This window comes from Strongylocentrotus purpuratus, unplaced genomic scaffold (assembly GCF_000002235.5).
Source record: "Strongylocentrotus purpuratus isolate Spur 01 unplaced genomic scaffold, Spur_5.0 spur5_scaffold_16, whole genome shotgun sequence".
NCBI classification, from domain to species: domain Eukaryota; kingdom Metazoa; phylum Echinodermata; class Echinoidea; order Camarodonta; family Strongylocentrotidae; genus Strongylocentrotus; species Strongylocentrotus purpuratus.
The window spans coordinates 8,440,168-8,467,388 of NW_022145601.1; the positions used below are offsets into that span (position 1 = coordinate 8,440,168).

The 27,221-nt window shown below is 37.7% G+C and overlaps 1 protein-coding gene across 1 annotated transcript; it reads left to right on the top strand.

The window, feature by feature from the left end:
- Positions 1 to 30: 30 nt before the first annotated feature.
- Positions 31 to 26,946, top strand: LOC586323 (ubiquitin carboxyl-terminal hydrolase 48). Its single transcript, XM_030986700.1, has 26 exons — positions 31 to 314; positions 1,418 to 1,538; positions 1,944 to 2,003; positions 2,500 to 2,587; positions 3,241 to 3,340; positions 3,864 to 3,921; positions 4,589 to 4,713; positions 5,334 to 5,442; positions 5,946 to 6,079; positions 7,101 to 7,183; positions 8,242 to 8,424; positions 9,323 to 9,430; positions 10,656 to 10,856; positions 11,683 to 11,849; positions 13,387 to 13,556; positions 14,378 to 14,556; positions 15,105 to 15,233; positions 16,447 to 16,571; positions 17,314 to 17,430; positions 17,730 to 17,905; positions 18,663 to 18,778; positions 19,303 to 19,502; positions 21,063 to 21,197; positions 22,413 to 22,590; positions 24,405 to 24,434; positions 25,388 to 26,946. The coding sequence occupies exons 1-26, from the start codon at positions 184 to 186 to the stop codon at positions 25,408 to 25,410; spliced, it is 3,246 nt and encodes a 1,081-aa protein (XP_030842560.1). The 5' UTR covers positions 31 to 183; the 3' UTR covers positions 25,411 to 26,946.
- Positions 26,947 to 27,221: the final 275 nt, after the last annotated feature.

Consider the following 27,221-nt stretch of genomic DNA (forward strand, 5'->3'; position numbering starts at 1 on the left):
TTCCTATATAATTTCCAGATCATGAAAAAATGAAAACACTGTGTGTGAATTTTCTCGCGCGAACGATTTTCACTTGTTTGTTGCGAAATCAGCCGTACTGTTGCCGCCGATCTCAAACTTAGTTTGCTATGCCAACGTTTTTATCTAAAATTGTTTGTTATTAGGGAGAAAACAGCTATTGAAATGCCAAGCAAATCGGCTTCAGACAAAGAAATTTGGCGATGGACAGAAACAACCTCTCCAGACGAAGTGACGGAGGAGCATGTTCGGGTCGCTTATCGTGTGAATCTCCCAATTTGTTCAACGTCGTGCAGGTAGGCTAAATGCATTCACACAACATTGTAAAGAAAACTCAGTCATGATCATGTCCCATGACAAACTCAAACTCATTGGTTTAGAAAATGGGTGGGGGCAGTGCAGTGAGACTAAGTAAGAGAGATGTTTTTGTGTTGTTAAAGCGCTAAGGTGGTACATTAATTACTTTGAAAAACTAAACTAAACGGGAGCCAGGTGCTGGTCCGAGAATAAGGATCATCCGCACAAACGAGGATCGTCTTCGTAAATTTGTAAACATGGACAGCAGTGTAGAGTTTCATGAAACCGTCATAAGTACAAGTTCAACGACATCCCATTGAAACGTGTGTTAAACTTAATACACGCGTTTCAATGGGATGTCGGTGAACTTGTACTTAGACTAGATCTATGACGGTTTCGTGAGACGCTGCCCTGAGCTAGAGTCTACCAAGTATCACGCATTAGGCTTGACGTCACGAATTTCGAGGGTCTGAAAATGCTCTTATGCACGACGCGCGCTAGATTTTGAAAAAACGCTATACCTTATAGGCCTACGTGTGTTATAGTACCCTCGCACGCGCCGAATCATGAAAATGTCACGCATTGCTGATCTTTGAACTTGGTGTCTCTGGGACAGACGTGTCCGCATTTTGACTGACCATTCTTATTTCCGATCCGGAAGACTAAAGCGATAAATCCTTGGGCTTGGGATTGAAGGATGGACAACCCATAAAACTAGCTCATTCATAGATGGTGAACTGGGGGTATTGTTTTACGCTGAGTCCGTTTTCGCATCGCCAGTGCATGGATCGGGAACCCGAAACCAGCAGAGCGCCGAAGAAAACAACTTCATCTTTCCCATCGCTCTCAGCTCACCTCCCCTGCCCATACTTGACAAAAGTCTCTGAAATTTGAGACAGTCTCCCATATTGGCAGTGCATCTCAAATTTCATAGGTCTACTCTTTATCTGTAGCCAATAGTATGTGAATAAAGTCTTTTGATGTTGATTAAAGTATACATTCTAGCTGTACACAAATTAATTTTTTTAATGATCTGTATGCTCAAAATCTTATGTCAGATCTACTTGTCATTTATGATTTATCATGTTTCTTTCTTGTCCAGACGAAACTGCAAAGGCAATCCCAACTGCCTGGTGAATCTGGGCGAGAAGGAATGGCTAAAGGAGATCAGAGATGAGCACTGGTATCAGATGGATGACCCCGAAGAAGAAAAGAGAACAAAGGTCAGTGACTATAAAGCAATTGAACTATGTTTTTAGTAATGCAGGGGCCAATCTTAAAGAGAGTTGCTATTTATCCAAATCAATCACACCTTGCAAGTTCTCCAATCAATCGCAAGTTTCCAGTCCTCTATCACATACATGTGTTGCTTATTGATGTAAGCGTATCAGGACAATTACCCCCTGGGCAATCACAATGTGAGCAATCAATAACTTTGAATATATGCACAAAACAGTAAATAGAGTACAGGGAAAATACAGTGTGGGTATTATGTTTACTTCCGGTTATTGATGAACGGTGTGTTCAATTATATATTAGAACTCAAATTATTCATCAGTTAAATTATATAAGTTATATATTCTAAAGTTTCACAATTTATCTTGTATGCTATTTTGTCCTTTTTTCAGGAGGACTTAGTCGGATTGAAAAATCTTGGTGCAACGTGTTATGTCAACACTTTCTTACAGGTAGGTAAATAAGCAAGTACTAGTGATAACCTTTGAGAAACCTAAAAAAAAGAATGAGTTCAACCTGATTTAGCCAAATTGAATTGCTTTCTTGAAAGTTGTGTGTAAAAGGCTTGAAGCCTTTTTTCAGTGGATCAGCTGTAATATATTTTCTGGTGTATCAGTGGGGTAACAATTTTTAGCAGTAACAGTTAGTGGTCCTGGGGGTGTTTCATAAAGCTGATCGTAAAGTTACGCATGACTTTACGAACAACTTTATGAAACACCCCCCAGCACTCTTACAGCTTTCCAGAGCCAAAGCATTCACTGTTTTAGTGAATTTTTTACACTGTGATATAGAGAATGTTGGAAGTGAGACAGTTTCAACAGGAAGAAATGCATAACAATTGTAACATTTGATCCTGATGCAGCAGCTTTTGTATGTTGACCATTTTTTCTGATTCAATCTTTTATTCGTGTATGGTTTTCTTTCCTTTCTTTTACAAATTCTTGTTAGGTTTGGTTTCACAACCGTCAATTTCGAGAAGCCATTTACAAGTGGAGGCCGTTGGATAAAGAATGGGGAAAAGATCAACCGCTTGAAGGTAGGAAGAAGTGTTCCATTTCATAGCCCCCCTCCCCCTTTCTTTTAAAGTCCTGATTATATTATTATAAACACAAAAAATAGAACATAAGGGTTACAGGCTTGGGAATGGAGTAGAGAGCAACTAGTTTTTGGGAAGTTAAAGTGTTACATTTTGAAATGTTTGTTTGTTCTGAGTATGTGACGTAAATTATTGAAAGAGACGGTATGGAGAGGTACAGGATGAACAAATATTAAAAAAATAAGAAAGGAATAGTTTAAGAGTCAGATTACTTTTCTTGTTCAATCTCATTTGTTTTGTTCTTGGATGTCGATGGTGATGACGATTATGTTGATAATGATGGTGATTGTGATGATGAATGATTGTTTAATGATAACAATTTACATTGACTGTTCATGTGATCTCTTGAAATGAAGCCTTACTGCAAGTACTCAAAATCGTTTTTATCTTTTATCGTTATTAGTCTGGTGTTTCAGCTGCACTTCCATAATAATCTCTAAAACCAATGTCAATATGTGGTCACCTACAACTCCTCTTTGTATTGCTACAGTTTAGCAAGAGAATTACTATATAAAATTATTATTTACTTGTTGTTAGTGTTGTTGTTTTTACTTTGTAATTAATGTTTTATTTTATGTTTATTATGATTTCAGATGGAGTGTTGGCTGCCATTCCCGACGAATCTCTACAACCAACTTCAATATGTGGTCACTTACAACTCCTCTTTGCATTGTTACAGTTCAGCAAGAGAAGGTATGCCCGATGAGTCACTGATACATAGTAACAATAGTAATGATATTATGTTTTTATTTACCCAGGGTATATAATACCTTGTCAAAGGATGCAAAGATCATACACTAGACCAGTGCTCCCACCAAAAATTAAATAAAGATATGTATCAGTGGATCAATAAATACATACTGATAATATATAGAAGGATAAATTATATATAGATAGATAGTAGATTGATCGATATAAAGCTAGCAAGAGTGTTAGTTGATTGATTGATTTATTGATAAGTTGGTCTAAAGATTCTTAGTAATTGCAAGAAGGTATGGAAATGTTTAGTCAGGATAGTCTAGTTGTAAAATAATTTTTCAATAATTTGGACTACAGTCTTTCTCCTAGGGAACTACTTCCTCTTCTTTTTTCAAACAGGATTCTGAAATTCTGCCCCAAATCCTCTCCTCCCACCCCCATTTCTCTCTTCCCTTTAAGATTTCATTGAGTGATTGTGTCTGTTAGTCTGAAAGTGTAATTGATGTTTATTTTTCAGGTACATTGATCCTTCAAATTTCATCAATTGCCTGGGACTGGATGCAGCTCTACAGCAGGTACTCCTATTTCTTTCACACATTCTTGTAATTTAACATAGTGCAGATAAATATTGATATCCGTTGTTCGGTAGTGAAATTTACAATCATAGCTATTAATGGTTATTTATTTTTAAAGATGAAATATTAGCCACCTGTAATGTATTCTCATTTTCTCTGAACGAATCATTTTTCAGTGGCAAAGTTGTTCAAGCTGGACATTTCTTATTTTAAAATATATATTCATCTAAAGCAAAGATGGGGTTGCTTTTATGTTTCACGATTAAATGCATCGTTTAACAATGTTAAATCTGAGATGCACGGCCCTACGTGTTATCAGTGTCTGTAATATGGTGTAATATTGAAGCCCCCCCAAAAAAATCGCGCTTCAAAATGATCAAGATGTGCCTCAAAAAAGTAAAAAATCTTTGAGTGACCAGTTTTACCATACTCTATTTCCCCAATAGACTGTAGTGTTATGAAAACTGTTGGTTTTGATTTCCAATCATAAATATCTTGATAATCTGACAGGAGATCGGCTTGTAAAAGTCATGGGGTTCCTGACTGACCTAAAGGTTTATAATTATGATTGCAGCATGAGCTAAATCCAAGATTTTATTTCAGAATCTGAGAAAAAGTTACTGGATCCCTTTAAATCATGTTCATCCCTTCTTGACCCTTGTTTCAGGACGCTCAAGAGTTCAGCAAGCTTCTGATCTCCTTGCTGGAGGGCACACTGAAAGAACAACCTAATGCTCGGGTACGGAACGTCATCGAGCAGCAATTCAGCGGACAATATTCATATGTTACAAGGTAAGAAAACAGTGCTGTGACATATATCTCATAAGTTCAACTGAACGACAATTTTCTGAATAGTGTGTACCCGTATTGCATGTACATGTATATTATAATCATCTTTTCAATATGTTGTTACACTCTTTGTAAAATGAGATATTGTGGACACCAATAAATTATCTTATCTTTCTATCTATTATGGTCTGATGACATTTTCTCCAGGCTATATCTTGTTAGGGTAGGGGTTGTGAGAGCACAAATTATGTGACAAAGTAAGCTGAAAGAATTACCCTTTGCCTCGGTTAGGAACGTCTTCAAGCAGCAATTCAGCGTCCAATATTTATATGTTACAAGGTAAACAGGGAATATACTGTCCTGACTTGTGTTTTACTTAAAAGTTGTTTGTTTACATAATCTATGTATATTAATGTGTGTGAAATTTAAAGTAAACCCACTTATTGCATTCAATGCGTTTTATGGAAATTGTGTATTGCACCTTTTCATTTCATGATCAATGTTATGTTTCATGTTAAAACAATACTTCACAGACAGACCTGCAAATTTCATTAATCTTTGAAGGGAAGAGAGGGCCTAAACAGATTTCAAGTCTGCTAATATTTTTGTTGCTATTATGACAGGTGCAATCACTGTGGCAACTGTTCTGAGAGGCCGTCTAGGTTCTACGAGCTCGACCTCAACATCAAAGGTCACAAACAGCTGGAAGACAGTCTGAGTGAGTTTCTGAAGGTAAGTGTCATTCCTCTTGGCTGACATGAGTTCTCAGAAGTTCTCAGGAGAATGAAATGGTTACTACCTGTGTTCTTGCTAGTACGTAATAATAATACATATCATTTATAATGCGCCAAATCCACTTGACAGTCAAATGCTCAAGGCGTAGGGGATTTCAGAGAAAATGAAGTTCCTAGGGCAAATTCTTCTTGACAAGGGTACTGACAAGGGCAATAAATTTGTTGATGTTTACTCCCCAAAATAGCTTGGAACTACAAACATCTACAAGGCCCTGAAGCAGGTTCATCCTGAAACCGGTATCTCCAGTCGGGCCATGATCATCATGAACAGCTTCAGCAACTTAAACTTTTTGAAGAAATAGCTTTGATTCTCAATATAAGTGAAAATCTTCAACTTCACAATATGATTCAAATACTTCAGCAAATTTGAAATGATTTGACATTGTATGGAGTGAATGCTTATGAATGAGTTCTTACCCTGTTGATTTTGTTTCTTTTCAGGAGGAGAAGCTAGAGGGCGCTAATCAGTATCTTTGTGAGAAGTGTAACTGTAAGAGGAATGCAACAAGATGCATTAAGCTTCAGACTCTGCCACCGGTACTCAATATCCAACTCTTAAGATTTGTGTTTGACAGGTAAGCATTCATACTTGTCATTCATGCTTTCGAGTAATATCAATTTCAATTGTTTTTGTCACCCCTGACCAGCAGATTGAATCCCTCTCTCTCTCTCTCTCTCTCTCTCTCTCTCTCTCTCTCTCTCTCTCTCCTCTCCACTTTCATAAAACTGTTTGCAATCTCGGCATGTATTATGAAATTTCTATGTATCATCTGATTGTTATACTCTATATGGTTTCTGATTGGTAAAATAGATAATGATAATAATGATAATAATTTGAAGTGATACACTTTGTGAATGTGTCATAGTTAAAGCTAATCTTGAGCTCTGGTATGGGCATCGTATGTCAAGAGAACATGGCTATGATTCATTCTGGCTTGTTTATCCTGCAGTACATTGTTTGTTTGAACCAGTAAAATAAAAAATAAATCACAAAATCTTGCTGGAAATCATCTTTAATAAAAGCCCAAACTCTCATTTGCACATTGTGACCTGTGTTAAGCCTACTTACCTTGATTTCCTTATCTTTTTATGCTCATTACTCAGCCCTGTACATTTTCTACCAAAATTGTTTGGCACATGCCATTTATTTGTAATCTTGAACATTCATTGTAAGTTTTGTTGAATTCTGTGAGATTTTATTTTCTATCATTCCCAGAACTCAGGCTTATCTTTAAGTGATTTATGCTCTTGATTGGATATAAGGTTTAAGCATCGTTTTCTGCTGGCATGATAACAGGGGTTATTATTTACCTTTCAAATAACTTCATCATTCTCGGTCAAATATCCTCAAATTTCACAGATCTGTGTCCTGATATCTGAACCTCCATATTGGTCAACTCTCTCTGATCAGGGCCCTGTCTCACAAAGAGTCGCGATTGATCCTACTCGATCGCGAGTCCTCCAATCAATCACAAGTTTGTAGTCTCAAATCTTTGTAAGACAGGGCCCAGGTGTTTTCCCCTTAAAATAATATTTCTGTATACAAATAATGAATTATCATTTAATTTGTTTTATTTATGATTTCTTTCTTCTCAGACATAGTGGAACGAAGAAGAAGCTGAACAACTTTCTACAGTTCCCTGAGGAGATTGACATGTCCAAACACCTTGCCAGGAGAGGTATCAATATAGTATATGAATTGCTTGCTCTGTTTGGGTGGTATTCTCGAAAGAGGACTAACTTTAGTCCATGGTTTAATCCACCTACTAAGTATGGAATTCCAAATGTCCATATGACATTTTTTTTGGAATAATTTAATCTGTCACTAAATCAAAATAAAACGTAATAACATAATTAATAAAACAACAATATAACAATAATATAATTATGTTATCATGATAATTTAGGGACATATCAAATCAAAACTATATTCATATGGACACTTGGCATTCCATATATAGTCAGTGGATTAACCATGGACTAAAGTTAGTCCACTTTCAAGAATACCACCGTTAAGTTAAAAGGGAACAATAATAATAAAAATAATAATAACAATATTTAGAAAGCACAACATATCCATCTCTAGAGATGCTCAAGGCGCATACAAATAATTAAAATTAATATTCAACCTAAGATGAAAGAAATATACAACTTCATGGTGCCAAGGTACATACAACTCACCACTAAAATAATTTGTGTACATCTAGTATATATTTGGAGTGTAGTTTATACATTTTACTTGGCATTTTATGGGCTAATGGTTCAGGAGCATGAAGAGAATAATCAATATCATAAGACCCTGTACACTAAACAAGTTGTACTTTTGTTTTGTGCGTCCCCTTTTCTCAATAAACTTGTACAAAAAAGGGCATGCACGGTTCTGGAGTCTAGCTTTAGTTTTGTACATGGGGGTTTATGTTCTTTTTTTTCCTTTGTATTTTCTAAATTTTAACCCATGGAAGGGCATGTCAATTCTTCTTGCTGATTTTGTACACGTATACTAGGTCCTCATGAATTAACTAAGGAAACTTCAGCACTAATGATATCTTTCTTTTAAAAAGAGCTCATACAAAAAATATGATTTATGCAAATGGCATAGATTATCAAGTTTGATTAATTTTATGGTAAAAAATGATATGTCAATGTCCCTCCTTCCAAGGTCTAAATCAGGTTTAAAATGTTTTTAAGTGGAATCCATTTCATGTGCATTTCTTTTTTTTGTCCTGCTTGTTACTAGACAACAGTGCTATGTACGATCTAGAGGCTGTACTGATACACAGGGGGCCTACTGCTTACTCTGGTCATTACGTGGCCCACATCCGTAGCCATGGTGACGGAGGGGTGTGGTTCAAGTTCAACGATGAGGAGATTCAGAAGATGGAGGGAAAGAATCTAAAGCTAGGCTGTGAGGATGAACTCTGTGAGTGCTTTATTTCTTCTGTTTAAGGCAAAGACCAGTTTTTGGAAACCCTCCCCCCCCCCCCTCTCAAAAAATGAAATGGAAGCTCTTATTACCAATCATGTAAAAGAATATGTTTTAACTAATATGTGATGATACAAATTTTGCCGGGAACCGCCTTCTAATTGATATATTTGGTAAGTTATCATATCTATCCAGTCTGGATAGATATCGCGTAGTCCCATATACATCATTCTGTGTACAGTGCTTGTAACTTTACCAAGACTGGGCCAATTTTTCTTATCATTCTGATGATTCCAGAACCTTGCAGTACACACCAATACTTATATGCTAGATGATCAACCTTTTAGTATCGATTCCACAACGTTTCTTTCACAATGCAATCGTATACCTTCAAATAATATACAGATATTTAATGATTAACAGCATTGGCTGCCTGCAAGAGGGTTTTTACTGCCATTGACTATATCAGAGCTCATAGAGGCTTTCTTGTGGGCAGCCGACAAGAAGTTATTTATTAAATATGTATAGTGAAAGATGGAATTGTTCTTTTCAACAAGGTTTAATATTTTAATACAACAGCTGCACATTATTATCTCGGAAGACAAGTTTGAATCATGGTTTGTTCAACTACATAAAAGAGAAGGTTGAGATCTGGGGAGAGGTGAAAACATAATTTGTGAGTGTTTTCATTGTTATTATGCAAATGTGGAAGAACCTCAGAGAAAAAATGTTCCTTGGAAAGCATGGATTTTCAAATGCCTTCATATTCTAACTATAACAGCTTAAAAATGAGGATCTAATTTTTCTTGCCCTTCAGATTAACAAAATTGTAATGTATTTTAAAAGGAATTTGAAAGGAATCTAATAAGTTATTTGTTGATGTTCTTATTTCCAGCCGCAGGAAAGGAAGGCAAGAGACCCAAAGTACCAAAGGGAAACCATGCATCCAAGAATGCTTACATGTTGGTCTACAAAAGAAGGTCCACAGACCAGAGAGGAACAGGTAAGAATTATCTAAATAAGGCTTCCAAGTGGTACAACAAATCAGTGTACTCAATATCTTTAGCCCAGTACGTGGATGACTGACCAATATTGTTTTTGTATTGCTCAGTCATCTTGAAACTTCAACTATCGATATCACACGAAAACAAAGCCATATTTACCGAAGTCAAATTATGTTATTTTGCTAGTCACGCAGTCTGATATAGATAATAATAATAATTATTGTATGTTTTTGTTTTTGTGTGATACAAGAATATATTGCTTTCGCTATAACAATATTGGACTCGTCTCCGACTACTTCAATATTGTCAAAGCTCAAGCAATATATTCTTGTATCACGCTCAAAGCCATCCAATATTATAGTATTCCATTGTGATGTCATTCATGGAATTATTCTCCCATTTTTGTTGTACTAAAGAAAGACCAAAATTATCGGTTTACTTAATAATCGTTTTAAACATCACAATAGGCAAAGAAATTTCCCTGGATAACATATACAGTGAAACCTGTATATAAAGACAGGTCAAGGGAAACATGAGAACTAGTCTTTATAGGCAGGTAGTCTTTATGTACAGGTTCCTTCATGACAGGTTTCGATGAAAAAACATTCAAAGGAAACAAAAAATGTGGTCTTTATAGCCAGGTAGTCTTTCTATACAGGTGGTCACTAAAGCAGGTTTGACTGTAGTATGGACATGTATCTCTATGATGTATCTCTACAAGTGTTGGCAAACTGCCTTAGAAAAAAAGATATATTGCGAATGTTCACATAAGAGTGACCTACATTGTATCAGCTTCGGCGACTATTGCTCCAGTTCTCATTTTATCTACAATGAAAGATAGGGGGTTAGGGTGAGGGTTACAATGCGGTAGATTAGTAGATTAGATAGGGTTAGGTATAGGGATTGGTCTAGGGTTGCAGTTGGGAATTCGGTAAGTGTAGGAAATTGACTGCAGAGAGATTGTTTCCAGAGCATGTATGCCTATATCAAGTACAGTCAAACCTGTCTATAGCAACCGCCCAAGGGAAACATAAAAAGTGGTCTTTGTAGACAGGTTCCTTTAGAGTACATGTATCAATGAAAAAACATTTTCAAGGGAAACAAGAAATGTGGTCTTTATAGACAGGGGGTCTTTAAAGACAGGTGGTCACTGAAGCAGGTTTGACTATATATCAAAACCTTTCTGGAGCTGTAAATACGTCATTATGTCATTCTCACTTTTAGAGAGTCATGTGGATAATTCAACAACCACCAGCAACGTTGAGAGCCTACCAGACTATTTGCAGGAGCTGATCGGGCGTGATAATGAGAAGTTTGAGGACTGGTTGAGGGAGATGGTGGCAATGAGAACCAGGAATGTGGAGTCTGGAAGAAGGATGCAGCAGGAAATACAAACCATCTACAAGCAGATCCATCCTGAAGATGGTAAGGTGGTGGTGGTACAGATGACGGTGGTGGCGGTGGTGGTGGTGATAATGATGATGGTGATGGTGGTGGTGGTGGTGAAGATGAGTCGACGGTGGTAGTGATGGTGATGTGGAGTCTGGCAGAAGGATGCAGCAGGAAATACAAACCATCTACAAGCAGATCCATCCTGAAGATGGTAAGGTGGTGGTGGTACAGATGACGGCGGTGATGGTGGTGGTGGTGATAATGATGATGGTGGTGATGGTGGTGGAGGTGGAGATGGTGGCAATGAGAACCAGGAATGTGGAGTCTGAAGAAGGATGCAGCAGGAAATACAAACCATCTAAAAGCAGATACATCCTGAAGATGGTAAGGAGGTGGTGGTACAGATGGTGGTGGTGGTGGTGGTGGTAAGGCAATGATGATGGTGGTGGTGGTGGAGGTGATGCGAAGATGATGATGATGATGATGATGATGATGATGGTGGCAGTGATGATGCGATGATGATGATGATGGTGGTGGTGGTGGTGATGGTGGTGGTGGTGATGGTGGGGGTGGTGGTGGTGATGCGATGATGATGATGATGATGGTGGCAGTGATGACGCGATGATGATGATGATGATAATGCGGAGGAGCAGGATGATGATAGTGAAGATGAGGTGATGGTGGTAGTGATGGTTATGATGATGGTAATGTAGATGGTGATTACGATAAAGCTTATTTTATTTATGATGAGGATGACGATGAAATGATGATGATCGATGGTGATGGTGATTGTGATAGTGATGTCAGGGAGTTATTATTCTTCACACATGTAAACAATTTTCCAAATCATCTTTTGTAGATGGCAGATGTGATTGGATAGCAACGGAATGGCTGAAGAAATGGTTACACGAGGATGAAACTACGGGGTCAAAGGTTGGCCCGATCAACAACTACAAGTTTGAATGCAAACACAAGAATCTTGATCCACACAAAGTAAAGGAACTCAAGAGGATAAGTTCAAAAGCAGTAAGTAACTCAGGAGTATTTGTATATTCTTGTAGAGTGTGAAAACAAACATGCTAGAGCTATACCCTAAACACAATTGATGTAAATATATATTGGGGGTTTATGTAGCGCTTCATACATCTAAGAAATCTTTAAGCACAATACAGACATGTTATATTGGATATTGTATTCAGGCTTGATCACACTTAAAACATGCACATTCTCCACTCCCTGGGGAGCATTCCAGCTGGTCACCATTTTACAGATGCTCACAATGCTCGCAAATGAACAATGACATCCTACTGGGTACCCATTTAACGCCTGGGTAGAGAAGCAATGAAGTTAAAGTGCCTTGTTTAAAGATAAAGACCAGTTATGGTCACGCGATTGCATTGTGAAAGAAACGTGGTGGAATCGATCAGAAAAGTTTGATCATCTAGCATATAAGTATTGGTGTGTACTACAAGGTTCTGGAATTATCAAAATGATCAGAAATTTGGCCCAGTCTTGGTAAAGTTACAAGTACTGTACATGCGCGATACCTATCCAGTCCAAATAGATGTAATGATTTACCAAATATCTATTAGTAGGCAGTTTCTCAGCAAAACTTGTATCATCACGTATTAGTCAAAACATATTCTTTCACATGTTTGGTAATAAGAGCTTCCATTTCATTTTTTGAGAGGGGGGGGGGGGGGAGGTTTCCAAAACTGGTCTTTACCTTTAAGGACATAATTTTGGTGATGGCGATCAAACTCGACTCTTCATCTCCAGTCAAGTATCTAAACCACTCGACTACAACATTTTTTTTGTTCTCATCTAGGCTGACCTGTTGTTTGCAAAGTGTGATGTTGATGGGCTACACTTCAGAATGACCTTGTCTAAGATGTGCATGGCAGTGTCAAACAGAAATGCCAGGTTATGACGATCGTAGATCAGCTGGTGTTTTCTTTTTTTCTTTCACACATGTATTTTACTGAATGTATTTAATATTATAGTAATAATGACTGTAATGAGAGACGTTGTTTTTATCAATCTAAGGAAATGATCGTGCTATCGCCCCAAGGCGTGCCGAGGGGTGATAGCACGATTATGTAACCTCCCTGAGAGCTTATAAAAACAACTATGCCTCAAATATTAAAGCAGTCATTATAACTTTTATATACCGAACAGGGCCATAGAATACATGTGCGCTTGTTTTACGCTATCGAGGCCAAGTCTTAATAGGGTGTCTGATCACGCACCACTCGAGTTTGTGTGCTAAAGTCCTTCCCATTGAGATAGCATGCATATACGTAAAATGCCAAAACTGGTCAATAGTCTTTTGAAAAGTGCCCTAGGGCTTTTTTCAAAAGACTGTCGACCGGTTTTGGCATTTTACGTTTCTTTACGGGAATGGCTAAAAACACGACTCCAATTTCGACCAATCAGATGGCTGGATTTCTAAAGTGAGGTATATAAAATCACTATGTCTCTCATAGCAGTCATTCTTACTATAATATTTCTAACACTACGTTTTCTATTTCTGGAATGAACTGAACTTTCTCTTTTGATTTAGGCTGACCTGATGTTTGCAAAGTATGGTAGTGATGGGCTACAACTCAGAATGACCCAGTCTAAGATGTGTCTAGCATGTGTCAAGCAGAAATGCCAGGTTATGAGGATCCAAGCCCAGCTGGTCGCCGATCAGAAGTTTGTCACAGACAACACCAAAGCAAAATGTCAAAGGTAGTTTGTTGTTTGTTTAATTTGTTGATTTAATTCTTTTTTTTTAGGGAGCATCTAAGTTGAATAATGTCAAAGGTACATGTAGCTCCATGTTTTATTCTTTTTTTCCCCCACTTTTCTTTTGTTGTTTAACTGACATGATTTTGTCAATAAAAAAAATTATTTTTTGTAGCAGAGTGAACCCATCATTTTGACTAAGTGTTTTAAAAAATTCATCTTTAAAAGACCCATTAAGGATCATAGCTTTCTTCTTGTGAATAGTACAAAAAATGCATGATTAAAACAAGTTTATTCAAAGTCATGTCATTGACAGCACTACTGTAATTTAACTCTTCTCATTTTGGTTTCATAGTTGCCCAATATTTACTCTTGCAACATTTGCTCTGGGATTATTCATCAAGCATATGGGGTGAGGACTGCAATTGGGTTTAGCAATGTAGGTTTAGGGCTTGTGTCAAGAGTAAGGTCAGAGTTTGAAGCTAGGAATTCAGTCAGTAGAGGAAACATACTGCTTGGCCCTGTTTCATAAAACTTGTTATCAATAACATATGCCAAATTTCTATGCCAAATTTGCTCTCAGCCAATCAGATGCGATGATTTCAGTAGCTTATAACAGTTATTGTGACTTGTTATTGTTAACAAATTTAATTAATGTGGTCCCATTAAGTTGTTTTTATGTTTCTCATTAATTTCCTGTAGTCCCACATACTCGTTTCCTTGTCACTCATGTAACAAGGGCCGATAATATATTGTTAGAGCAATTATCACCAGAGTATGTGTCTTAGAACCAATTTCTTTCTTATTTTTGTGTGTGAATACAGTGAGGATGGGTTCTGGGTGGGTAAGGACTCTCTAAAGCAGTGGAAGAGAATGGCAGTAGAGAAGGTAGAATCTCAGTTTGATGGAGAAGGAGGAGGAGGAGCGACAGAAGGAGAAGAGGATATGGAGATCGATGATGAAGACCAGGCATTGCCTAATGGCAAATCGTCTGCAGATGGAGGTATGATACATACAATCCCATTCATGGTGTTTTAGCATACTGAATGATCTTTTTCCTCTCCAAATCGACAACGATTGTGCAATCAAAAATAAAATGATTACAAATTAATTGTGAATTCCATGCTGATGTTTTGTTTCTGTTTTTACAATGCACTTTTTGTTGGTATTATTTGTCTTCCCCCTTGATACTGGAGGTTCAATGTGTCTGGGATCATGGTATGTCTGTTCATTTGTTCGTAGGTCAAGTTATCCACCTTTTTTTTTTGTGCCCGTATATAGCTCAAGGTACACTAACAAATGGTGATATATTGCTTGTGGCAGACAAATACCGTAACATAAGCATAGTTTTATGTGCATTTTTTTCTTATAATCACATAAAGATCAAAGAGTACATGTTATAGGGGGCCATGAAACCATGTAATTCTTATCCCCCCCCCCCCTCAAACCAAAAAGAACAAAAAAATGTAACTTGCCATTTATTTGCACCCAAAATTTTTGCAGCAGCATATTTTGTTAACCTGCTTTGGTATGTATATTACACTGTTACAGCCACTGAGGGAGGAGAGAATGGAGCCCCTCCAAAAGAAAACGGAGAGCGTAAAGATGAGCAGGATGAAGAGGAAGAGGAAGAGGATGAAGAACCACTGGTATTCAACGAAGACCTTCTTTGCCCCCATGGTAGGTTATTAGCAATGATGATGACAATGATATTGAGGATGATGATGATGCTGCTGATAATGATGATGATCACGATTATGATGATGGTGATGATAATAATGGTGTTGATAGTGATGATATTTATAATAATTACCATATTTGCCGGCGTAAAGGCCGCAGTATTTTTGGAAGAGAAAATATCAAAAAGTCGGTGTGCGGCCTATGCGACGAAAGAGTAAAAAAAAAATGTTAAAAAGTAAGTCAAAACCAGCACGAATTTGCACATATGGGACTAAATCTACGAACGGTACAATAACTATACATTTCCACACATCTTACCGACAATTTTATCTTGCATTGTTGACATGAAGACGAAAATAAACTTCCAAAAACAACATCTGCCGATAGATCTTGATCTTGACAGCCTTACCTTATTCTACATATATTCTTTTGTCATGTGTAAATTTGCAATATTTGTTTGTTATATATTTGTAAAAATGCAAAAGAAAAAGAAAATCAAACAGAAATAAATAAATCAAAAATCAAATCAAAATCAAGTTTGTGCCAATGCATTGCAAAAGTAAAAGAAGGGCCCGTTTAACATAGCTGCCGCAAAGCATCCAGCATGCGAAGTCGCTATTTTGAATCCATTTCAATACACAAGAGAGAGGCGCAATGTATACATTACAAAAAACTACATAAGCTAGCATCAGTGCGGGATGGTCGATCGGTCTAAGGCGGTGATTTTAGTCAATTCAACATTTATACACAAGAGATCAAATCCCGACTTTGACAAAAAGTTTTTTTTTTTTTTTTTTTAAATGTCAAAATCGGGGTGCGGCCTATAGGACGCTGCAGCTTTATCCCCGGCAAATACGGTATGATGCTGCTGCTGTTTGATGATGACAGTGATGCTGACATAATATCTGTACTTTGAATCAGTGATATATTACTTACAACAACTGGGAAAGCTGTCTGTGAATACATCATATTCAACTGATGTACTTGCTGATTCTAGATTTGCATAGATATTAATAAGTTATCTCTTTTTCAAAATGTGCATAACTTCCTATATATGTGAATCCTGCTTCTCTTATTTTTCTGCTTTGACACGAATGAACCTACTACAAAGGTTGGATTGCCCTTTAAGGGTTTGGGTAAAATGGAATATTAAGCGCAATACAAATGTGAACATTATGAATATTTTTGTCATTATAACTTATTCCCCATCCAGGGAACCTGAGCACAGACATGAGTCAGAGGAGACTGGTCTTTGCACCAGTGTGGGAGGTCCTCCGCAAATACTTCCCGGAATCCTCAGAGTTTAAAGCCGACAGCCAGCACTGCCTGCAGTGTCATGTGAGTCACAATGCATCACTCTGCCCCCCCCCCCCCAAAAAAAAAAACACACCAAAGAACACATGATTAAGACAGGATGCATGCATACGGACACTATTGCAATTTAGTGTGCAATTTATTTCTGCGATTGAATTGATCACTATGTAGAATGTTTAATTGATTAATATAGTTTTATTAATGTATATTTATGTTTACAAAATGAGAAAGATGCTGCAGCCTTTTGTCCAACATATCCCTTTTCTTGCCTGCATCTACGTGCCAGTCTTCATTTCTCTCCATGTTCTGTCCAAGTGAAGTGCTATGCCTTCAACAACTAGCAGATGCAGAGGACACTGAGCAAGCCCAGAAGAGACATGACCTTACTAATGTCTTCCCTCTCAATGCTAAATTTAAATCCATGTGGTCCCATTTACTTGTTTTTATGTTTTTCAAATATTTCCTTTAGTCCCAATACAATACAATACAATAAAGTCATTTCTATAGCGTTCTTACAAACTAACTGTTGTTTCACAGCGCTTTACATAAAAAATTATATCCTTGTCACTCATGTACTGTCCATGTATTTTACAACAGCTAGCAGATGCTGAAGATGCCTGGCAAGCCCAGAAAGGATGTAATCTTGAAACAGAAGAAATCCCTCTCACAGCCTAATGTAGTCCCATTAACTTATTTATATGTTTTTTGGTCCCACATACTCTTTTACATGTCGGCCATTTACTCCCTGTACTCGCCTTATCAACAGCTTGCAGATGCGGAGGACGCAGAGCAAGCACAGCAGAGATGTGATCTTGCCACAGAACAGAAGAAATCCCTCTCACAGCTCTTTCATGGAAGGAGTAGACCTGCATGGAAGAAGGGAGTAAGTACACAATTTCTTTTTTTGAGGGGCTTTGTTTTATGTAAAGTATGAGAGGGTATTGTGTGAATTGAGATAAGACCTTTGTCATGGAACAAAAGGTAGTAAGTGCGAGAAATATGCAAAATATTTCCCATGCTCTCTTGGCTACTTTCTTTCAAGTCTTACACAATCTAATATATGACACCAGTTTATGAAATCAGGCTTAGCTCTGCAAAGTAACAAGACCTTTTGAGATGGACTCCTTTTTAATCAATTATGCAGATGTGTGTAATGATTTTATAATTTCTGTTCAATTCAAGGAATCCATGGAAGTGTACGTTGCCCCACTTCCCTTTGTGGAGGCGTGGCGGAGCTTTCTACGGCACCCGGTCAAAGCAGATCTCCCGACCGACATCGTAAACAGTTCGTTCATCTGCGCTCACAATGGTCTGATCTTAGATCCAAGCACCATCTCACCCATTGATGAAACATCAGGGTAAGCAGCTCAATGACACATGGGGGTGTTTCACAAAGATCCTAAGTTGAACTTAACAATTATGAAAAGCCTTTAGCATCCTTGAAAATATTTTCTAAAAGATATTTTAAAGGCAACAAATGTCGATTCAAGTCATTCATATTTTCTATTATTAAGGAGATTTCATTTTCTTGATGAGGAATTTATAATAAGTCAAAAATCCTTACACCTTGTGCACAACATTTCACAAGTTATTTACTTCTCTGTAAGCAATAACAGATATTATACTTAAAACTTAACTCCTTCGGGTAGCAGCATACCGGTCTAACATGAGATGTTCTCCCCATACGCAGAACACATCAAATTACATGTTGTTTTTTCCTATTGCACTCAGAAAAATCATGTCAATAAATGCTTGTTCATGATTTCTTATGTCATCAGTAGATGCATGCAGCTACAATTTTGTTCATGCCCTCAGTTTTGACAAAGTCGATGCTGCAGTGTTCAGTTAACCGATTGAATACTAAGCTACACATTGGCTTGAGTCTATTGAAAATTAGTGTTACATATTATGTTACTTTCACTTTGCATCCAACAAGTTGAATATTTTCAAGTAATATGATTACTCTCTATCAGTACCCCTTTCATTAACCTTTAGATCAGATTATCATTTCATAGAATTATGACTTGATTTTAGACTTTCACTGCTAGAGATAAGAGATAAGCCGGAGAATGATTTCAAATAATGATCGTGGGCAATGTATTTTTTCCCCTACAGAGTTGCGTTAGTATGGCCCTACGAATGGGAGATACTGAAAGCAAACTTCATCGTAGATCAACCCATTAGGATATGGAAGGTGATTGCGGACGAGCCTTGCTTCATTACAGAACCAGGTACAGTCAAACCTGCTTTAGTGACCACTTGTATAAAAAGACCACCTGTCTACAAAGACCTCATTTTTGGTTTCCCTTAAGTATAGTTTCTCATTGAAACACGTACTAAAGGAACCTGTACATAAAGACCACCTGTCTATAAAGACTACTTTTCTTGTCTCCCTTTGGGTGGTCTTTATAGACAGGTTTCACTGGTACTTTCTGTTCAATTTAAACCAATGCCTACTGGAACCAGCTGCTTCCTTATTAAACCTATGGGGATAATGAAAATTCAGTAGTCTATATTGTTTAAATGCTTGTTACTTCTCCTTAAAACTTCAAACCTCTGCATGCATGAAATGTTTGTGAATTTTGTGAGTGGTTAAAATTTCCCAAGTTTCATGTCGCAAGTCATTGACTCATACAGGATACAACACTGAATTTGTTGTGATCCGCAAAACTTTCTTGCCATGAAAATCGCTGTCGTTTACCCATTTCCACAGCATACATGTTGCAATCATTTCCCATAATTCCACCTGCCACAGATCTTTGCCAGACGTGCTCCCAGGAGAGACAGCTAGCCGAGCACCAGGCAAGGTTCACTTACTCCGGGGTCAAGCTCTACATCCGCAAGTACATGCCAGAGGTCGGCGAGAACGCCAAAGCTGCAATCAACTTCCTCATGGAGGCTACGTCTCCAGGTGGATCCAGCGATCAGGAGAACAAGGATCCTGATTTCCAGCAGGTCAGTGCTCTGGGGGGTCACGGTGTTTCATAAAGATTAAGATCGACTTTAAGTTGGACTTAACTATGGCTGGCCGTTCATGCCACTGGTTGCTCTTACTATTGGACTCTTAATTATGATCTGTAGATAATATTTGTTTCCTTCAATAATGAACTATCAAAAAAATAGAAATTTTGTAGATTTGTGACCACAATTCCTTCATCCTTTGAGAAACCAATGCCAGTAAACGGTGAGAGCAAACAGTGGCATGAATGGCCAGCCATAGTTAAGTCTAACTTAAGGTCCATCTTAGTATTTGTGGAACACTCCCCTGATTGTGTAAGATCTGCTCCAGGGAGGTGCCATGATATATGCTCGGGTGACAATAGCTCCAGGTTTTATAATATAAAGGATTAGGGATAGGGTCTCAATTAGGTTGTAAGTTCAGGGTTAGGTTTAGGGCTAGGGAATAGGGTCAGGTTATAGTTGCAATTAGGTTTTAGGCTAGGGTTAGAATAAGCGTTAGGTTTGCTCCAGGGTTGAAGTCTGAAATTCAGTTAGTGCAGGAAGTTGGAGAGCAGTTGTTGCTTCGTCATACAACCCCCCAGTGAACACCCTCAAATTGTTGAAAAGCTTGTTTAACCATACAACATCGTAATCTACTGCAGCAAACTATGCTCTCATTTAAATATAAAGGAAGGGGGGGGGGTTGAAATAAACTATCTGCAAATAAAAAAGTCCCCTCAAGTCTTGTTTAAATATGCAGCAGTAAACCATTGCGTTAACAAAAATAATCTTGATGTAAAGTGTAGTACTTAACATTTCTGTGTAACACAGAATTAAGCGTAAGACCATTGTTGCACTCAGCTGCCTTTCATTTACACATCAAAAAAACACTGCAGGATTTCTAATTCTTTTGTGGCTGCTTGCCGCTCCATATCTGAATGAGCCTTTAGCTTCCTCTCTTATCTGTATGTTATAATATACAGAAATGTGAGGCACACCAATCTTGTTTTATTATGTCTTGCAGTGTCAATCTTTTTTTTTAGTCCTGTAGAACAAGGCCTTACAGTTTTCCATTGAATCAATTCATGCTCCTGTTCTTCTCTAAGGTTTTGATTTGAAGAGGTATTTTTTTATTTATTTATTTATTTTTATTTAAAATGGTTTATTTCATTAAAAAACATTCGCGGCCCGAGAGCCGAATTGCAGTTTCTTTTACAAGGTATACATCAGTGACAAAGTAAAATTACACGTAAAACATTATGCATGGTAGCATTATGGTAGTAAAATTGGAATTCTTTTGTACAAATGATATATAATTATGCTTCAACGACCTTGGCAAATTGCTTGGTACATATACAGAAATTCGAATTGTATTACCATATTTGCAATAAAATGATATATCAAACTTATACAATACATGAATAGCAATAAATTTTTGATGTTCAAAAGAATTAAATGTTTTGGTTGCATTCAGAATGTGTAGGGTTTTCCTACCTTCAAACAAAGCAACAACACTATCACGATGGTTCAAATGTTGTATTTGTTGTTGATCAATTACATTATTGTGTATTTTAGAATGATCCCAAGCGAATGAAGTTGGAACTAGACAACAGCTCGAGCTCTAGGAGGAGTTCACGACACAGACGAGTAAGAGGGGAGAAAGAAGTCATGGTCTCGTCAACAAACACACTCAAAGAACTCAAGATAAAGGTAAGAGATATTCAAAAAATGATATTCAAAAATCAAGCCCAGCCTACTAACAAGTGTTCTAAAAATTGTTTACATATAGATATGTGTATATGTGGAAGCCAGGCGAAGAAGAGGCATACCTGCTATTTCCTGGTTCAAAGACATTCACATATGGACAGGGAAAAAACTGTCAGAGGCAACGAGAGCAACAGCAGACAGAGAAGGATGGCGTAAACTTGTGATGGCCACGGCAGCGCAGCTACTGCCACCTGACTGAAGAAGAATATGTCTAGAGCCGTGATATTAATATACCTTTAAATTTTGCAATATACAGTAACATCAAGAGAAATTAAGTCTTTGGCAAGACATACATGTATATCCTCAATTACTGAGTCCTTGGGATAGGACTTAAATCTGTAAGTCCCGTGGTTGCACATCTACAAGTATGTACCTGTGCATTGTTCTTTAATAGCAGTCAGGAAAATAATTGATTTAAGCTGATCTGTACTAGTTTGGGCAGGAGGGATTAGACCTCCCTGCCAGGTCACTGACAGGTGGTTATCTCATCAAATCAGCTCTCAATAAACACAAGAAAAGGGGATCATGGGGGACCAATGGTCACCAATTAAGCATTGTTTGCTATAAAGAGGGCGCAAGTAGCTATAAGTAGTGAAGTGGGGCTTTAATGCCTAGAATATTGTTTGATGATTAGAAAACTCAATTTCTTTCACTACATGTAAAATCTTTTATTCATTCATTCTGGAGCAAACTAAAGCAGTTTACTAAATTTAAAACAAAGTCATCATCTGCTTGGAGCCAGAAGGGGGTTGTTACCCTCATTTTAATTTTGCACAGATTTAATGCCCTCTTGGTTCCTAACATATAATATGCTGTGATATATTGGTGGAAAACACACATGATGACATCAGTTATAAATGTTTCCATCTACCAGCACGTGCAATAAAGCAAATGTATTCATTTATACAGGGCCCCGTCTTACTAAACGGTTACGATTGATCCAAATCAATCACAAGTCCTCCAATCAATCGCAAGTTTGCAGTCTCCTATCTCTTACTGTATGTACATAGTTGCGATTGATATCAATCGCAAATAAGTTACCATTAATATCAACTCTTTGTAAGACGGGGTCCAGATCTTGCTCCACTTCATCAAGCATTCCTGAAAGACTTTAAAGCAAAGATAACAGAACTTTCTTACCTTGTCTCTGTATGATAGGTCATGCATGCATTCAGCGTAGCACCCTTTGATCAGACCCTGCTGTTCAGGGGGAAACCCCTCCAGGATAATGAAGCAACTCTAAGTCATCTGGGGGTCATGCCCGAGGCCTTAATCACGCTGATCGTAGACAGCCCCATATGTGAGGACCCCCTTGCCATGGATGAGATTGCCAGAGGTAAGTCTGATATGTCCTCCTCTCCTTCCCCCCCCCCCCCCCCTCCCTCCAATTACGTAGTCTGGTCCTGATTTTGATTCAATACGTCAGTCGAACCACAAAACTGACTATAATCCGACTTCAAATCGACCAATTCTTGGCCATGGGGGTAATAGAATGTTTGTGTTAGGTCTCTTGTCGATCCGATGTCATTCTTGTCCGTGTATCTTGTCATTGTGACCAGCGCTCAAAATACACGGGGGCGGTGGGCGATTCGCCCCCGTGAGCTCCATAATCGCCCCCGTCATGTTGCTCACGGGGGCGATTGTAAAATTAAAAATCGCCCCCGTGGAATTATAAAATAAAGATTATCTTTTCTGATATACCTTTAACACAATATTGAGTAGCAATTTTCAAACCTTAAACTAATGAAATGGAACTTAGATGGCACCTTCTCTCCCATCTCTATGAGTATTACCGATAAATACAACGGAAGCTCGCAGTGCAGCTAGTGCGGCCCTCAGCAGTGGCTACTGCACCGGTAGTAACGGTGAGCACTCTGAAGCCCAATATCTGCTGGAGCAGGAGACGATCGCGCAAAGACTGAAACATGGAGAAGTTTTTCGTTGTGAAAAGTGTGAATCCTCTGAAATCTGGTGATTCTAAAAGACCAGCAAATAATGTAACTCGATCAGTATATCAATATTGAGAAGAAGAAGAAGATGTTGCAGGGGCGGATCTAGGCGGTTTAAGGGTTTAACCCCCCTCCCCCCTTGGGCTGTCAAGTGAAAATGTGATGTGCATAGAAAAATGCTATCATGTGTCCAGACCTACACAGCATTAGTAGATGCCAGAAAAACATCACTATAAACGGGGGTTCAAAAAAGTACCAAAAAATCGCCTCGCCGCTTTGCGGCTCGTGGACGATGCTCCGCATGTTAGCAGAACATCACTTACGGAAAACTTCACTTTTGGGGGTTCAAAATAGCAAAAACAAAAATCGACTCGCGGCTCGTGGACGATGCTCCACACCGTATTTGGGTTACCCCCCCCCCCCCACCCTTAACAAAAAGATAGATCCGCCCCTGTGTTTTGGAAGGATATGGTAAAGAATAAAAGTAAAGAAAGAATGTAAATAAGGTTGCTCGAATAATGAGGAGGAAATTATGTGCAGAACGGGAAGAAATGGAGAGAATGTCATCACGGGATATAAGTCAATAACAGCAATGTAACAAGTAAATTTCTAACAGGGAAAATGCCGACCTAAATAAATAATAGTAAAATACCAAGGAGTTTCTTGGGTACAAATTGAATGGAAATTTGTATTAAAATAAGAGCCCCCGTCAGCACTAAAAGAGCCCCCGTGAGAAGGCTCACGGGGGCTCTTTTTTCTTTGGAAGAGCCCCCGTGGACAAAAAATTAATTTGAGCCCTGATTGTGACTAAGGTATGAGTATCATAATTATGCCTCCATCACACATCACAGTGATGCCAGAAGCACTTTGTTTTCAGTCTTTCTGTTTGTACATCTCTGCGCCTGTCTCTCACACTTTTTGTCACCACAATAACTTGGAGCCTGAATGTCATTATTAAAATGGTGGAAGATACACATGATCACATTAGTAGTAAATATTCCATAAACCAGTACATGCAATACAGCAAATTTATTTTGTTTAGTATGAAGAACCTACTCCACTTCATAAATTAACTTGAAAACTATTGAACAGCGTTTAGCCAAAGTTGGGTTAAGAATTTATGTATAACTATGAAGGACAAACTGATCTGACATCTGCTTTTATAGTCTCATGTGCCTCTCTTTCTGTTTTTTTTCTACAGCATCGTCAGTACCAGAGGCAGGTTTCAAAGGTATGTTGATACTAGCACAGTGTCTATTCTTTCACTAGTGTCCTTAGCCTTAAAGATATAGACCAATAGTGGTAAAATTGTGATTCAAGGGTTTTTGGTGCAAAATTGCATTCGCGATATCTATCCAGGTCGATCGATATGATAATTTACTAAACATATCCATTAGTAGGCGGTTTCCCCGCAAAATTTGTATCATCACGTATTAGTCAAAAGATATTCTTTCACATGATAGGTAATAAGAGCTTCCATTTCATTTTTTGAAAGAGGGGCGTTTCCAAAATTGGTCTTTTCCTTTAAGCTATGATACAGGGATTCTGCATCATAGCTTGGTGCACTTGAAGACATTGTGAAATTTGTTATAGTGAAGTTGATAAATTTAAATATTTTGCATCCAGTATTAACAAATAAAGAGAACCTAATCAAATCTGGACACACTTTTATGAGGGTGTAGTACAAGTTTATCAGAACCCTGTTTCATAAAACTTGTTTACAAGCTAGTGAAATTGTGGCATTTGATTGGCTGAGAGCAAATTTGTCATAGAAATTCAGCATATGTTATTGATAACAAGTTTTATGAATTAGAATATGAATTTGAGAGTGGTCAGATTGATGTGGTTATGATGGTGTTAAACATATAGAACCTGTAGGCTGGTAGCAAGTCCATAAACTAATATACAGATGAAGAGTCAACTGTAATGTGTGCCTTCTAGTTTGAGACTATTTAAAGTACCATTTCAAAGGATTATTTGCACTTTTATGCTACATGTAAATGTACATGTTCTTAAGCAGGCAAATTCTACACATAGTTTCAAATTAATTAAATAAATAATTAAATATTAATTAATGATTCTAGAAAAAGAAAGGCTGCCAGAATTTGATACCATTATATGTTTAACATTTATCTTGAAGGTGCCCACTGAATAATGTAGCATCTCTCAATTTTTTTTCTTCAGGAACTGGCCTGCAAAGCAGTTGACCCCCAACCTTTGACCTTTGACCTCAGTGACTGAAAATGCAGCAAGTGGCCGGGTAGGGGTGTTTCAGGGATGTACAGTGCACATCAGAGAGAGAAAGATATATGCTAGACATTGTGTGATTACAAATTGTATTTGTGAAAGAAAATGTGGAAAGATATTAAAGATGACCATGGTAAAACATGACATATAGAAGGATATATGCTAGGTATTGTGTGTTTACAAATTATATTTGTGAAGAAGATGGGGGAAAATGATTAATGCAGGTACGCGGTAGACTAAAGGCTCACTCAGACACGACAAAACTGGCAGTTTTTCAAGATGACATTAAATGTACTGCTCATTACATTTCTGTACCATATAAAAAAAGCTTAGTGAATGCAGGCATGTCCTTAGCAGCGCACAGTAACTATTCATTTACACTTAAAAAAGAAGAAAAAATGTGGCACCTTTTTGCGACCGTTACAAGTTTGCCACACAATATCTGAACGAGCCTTAAAGGATATAAGTGAAATAGTGCTGTAAAAAAGAGTCTGGAGATTGCATTTTTAGGGAGACTACATGTAGGTAAAATATTGAAGATGTCTGTACTTATACAAGGAGAAATATATATACTAGATAGTCTGATTTTTAAGATTTTATTTTAATTCAGACAGGCAAATATATATGAAAATATCTGTGGCAGTACGTGAAACAGAGAAAATAGTCTATATGTGCTAGATATTGGATGTTTAAAAATTGTATATTTTAAAAAGACGGAAGTTGAAGGTACATATATTTGTGGCAGTACAGTGGCAGTACCATGCAGAGAGTAGAGTCTACTCCATGTATTGTGTGCCTGATAGATAAGTTCCCTCAGTGCTCTTGCTGTTATATAGCATTGTGATGACAATCCAAAATAGTTGGCCAAAAAGCCCAAAGTTATTGTTGCCATGGCACCTCCCCGGAGCAGGTCTTATGACAATCAGAGCACTGTCTTTTATAGTGTAATTTGTACTCATGAAATGGTTGGCAGATCATATGGAGAGTTTGGTTTCCTTGCCTAAAATTATCTGCATTTTTTGTAGCATACACGTTTAACTGTTATGCCAAATCAATTTATGTAGTCTCTACAGTAAAACCGAAAATGTGTGCAGATTGTTAACAATTTTTGTATCAAGAATCTTATCGTGAATTTGTAAACTTTGTGAACTTTTACAGTTTTACATTTAACACCTGTAATATGCTGTGAGAATCATGTATCCTTCAAACCAGTTCGTTTGTGATGGATGTCACTGTTGTTGTTTTTCATAGTGGGTCATATATCTTTTGTACTTTTCTCTGAGCTGAAAACAGGACCCTGTTTCATAAAAACTTGTTATCAATAACAAATGCTAAATTTCAATATCAAATTTGCTCTCAGCCAATCAAATGCAACGATTTCGGTAGCTTATAACAGTTATTGTAACTTGTTGTTGATAACAAGTTTTGTGAAACAGGACCCAAATGGGCTTGTACACACTGTGACTGAAAATACACTGATCTCATACGTAGAATGGGAGGGGGAGGGGAGGGGGGGGGGGGGGGGGGACATGATCTCTTCAGCTCAGATATTCCTTATTTCTTGCCTTTTGTGAATACTAAATATCTTTTTGCCTTATTGTACACATACCTGCCTGGCTGCCTCCTTCATTTAACTGGCTATTGGTGTCCATATCTGCACTCCTGATAATCAATCACTTTCCTCCACTTCTGTCCGTTTCTCTGTCTGCCTCTTCTTCTCGTTCCTTCCATTCGACTTTCAATTATCTCTGCTGCTCATTGAGTGTTAAAC

Excerpts from the sequence above, each read along its gene's own strand:
- LOC586323 (XM_030986700.1), top strand. The coding sequence starts at position 184 with ATGCCAAGCAAATCGGCTTCAGACAAAGAAATTTGGCGATGGACAGAA. Across the intron at positions 13,557-14,377 it reads ACCAAAGCAAAATGTCAAAG|TGAGGATGGGTTCTGGGTGG; the intron begins GTAGTTTGTTGT and ends GTGTGAATACAG. Across the intron at positions 17,431-17,729 it reads GACCTGCATGGAAGAAGGGA|GAATCCATGGAAGTGTACGT; the intron begins GTAAGTACACAA and ends GTTCAATTCAAG.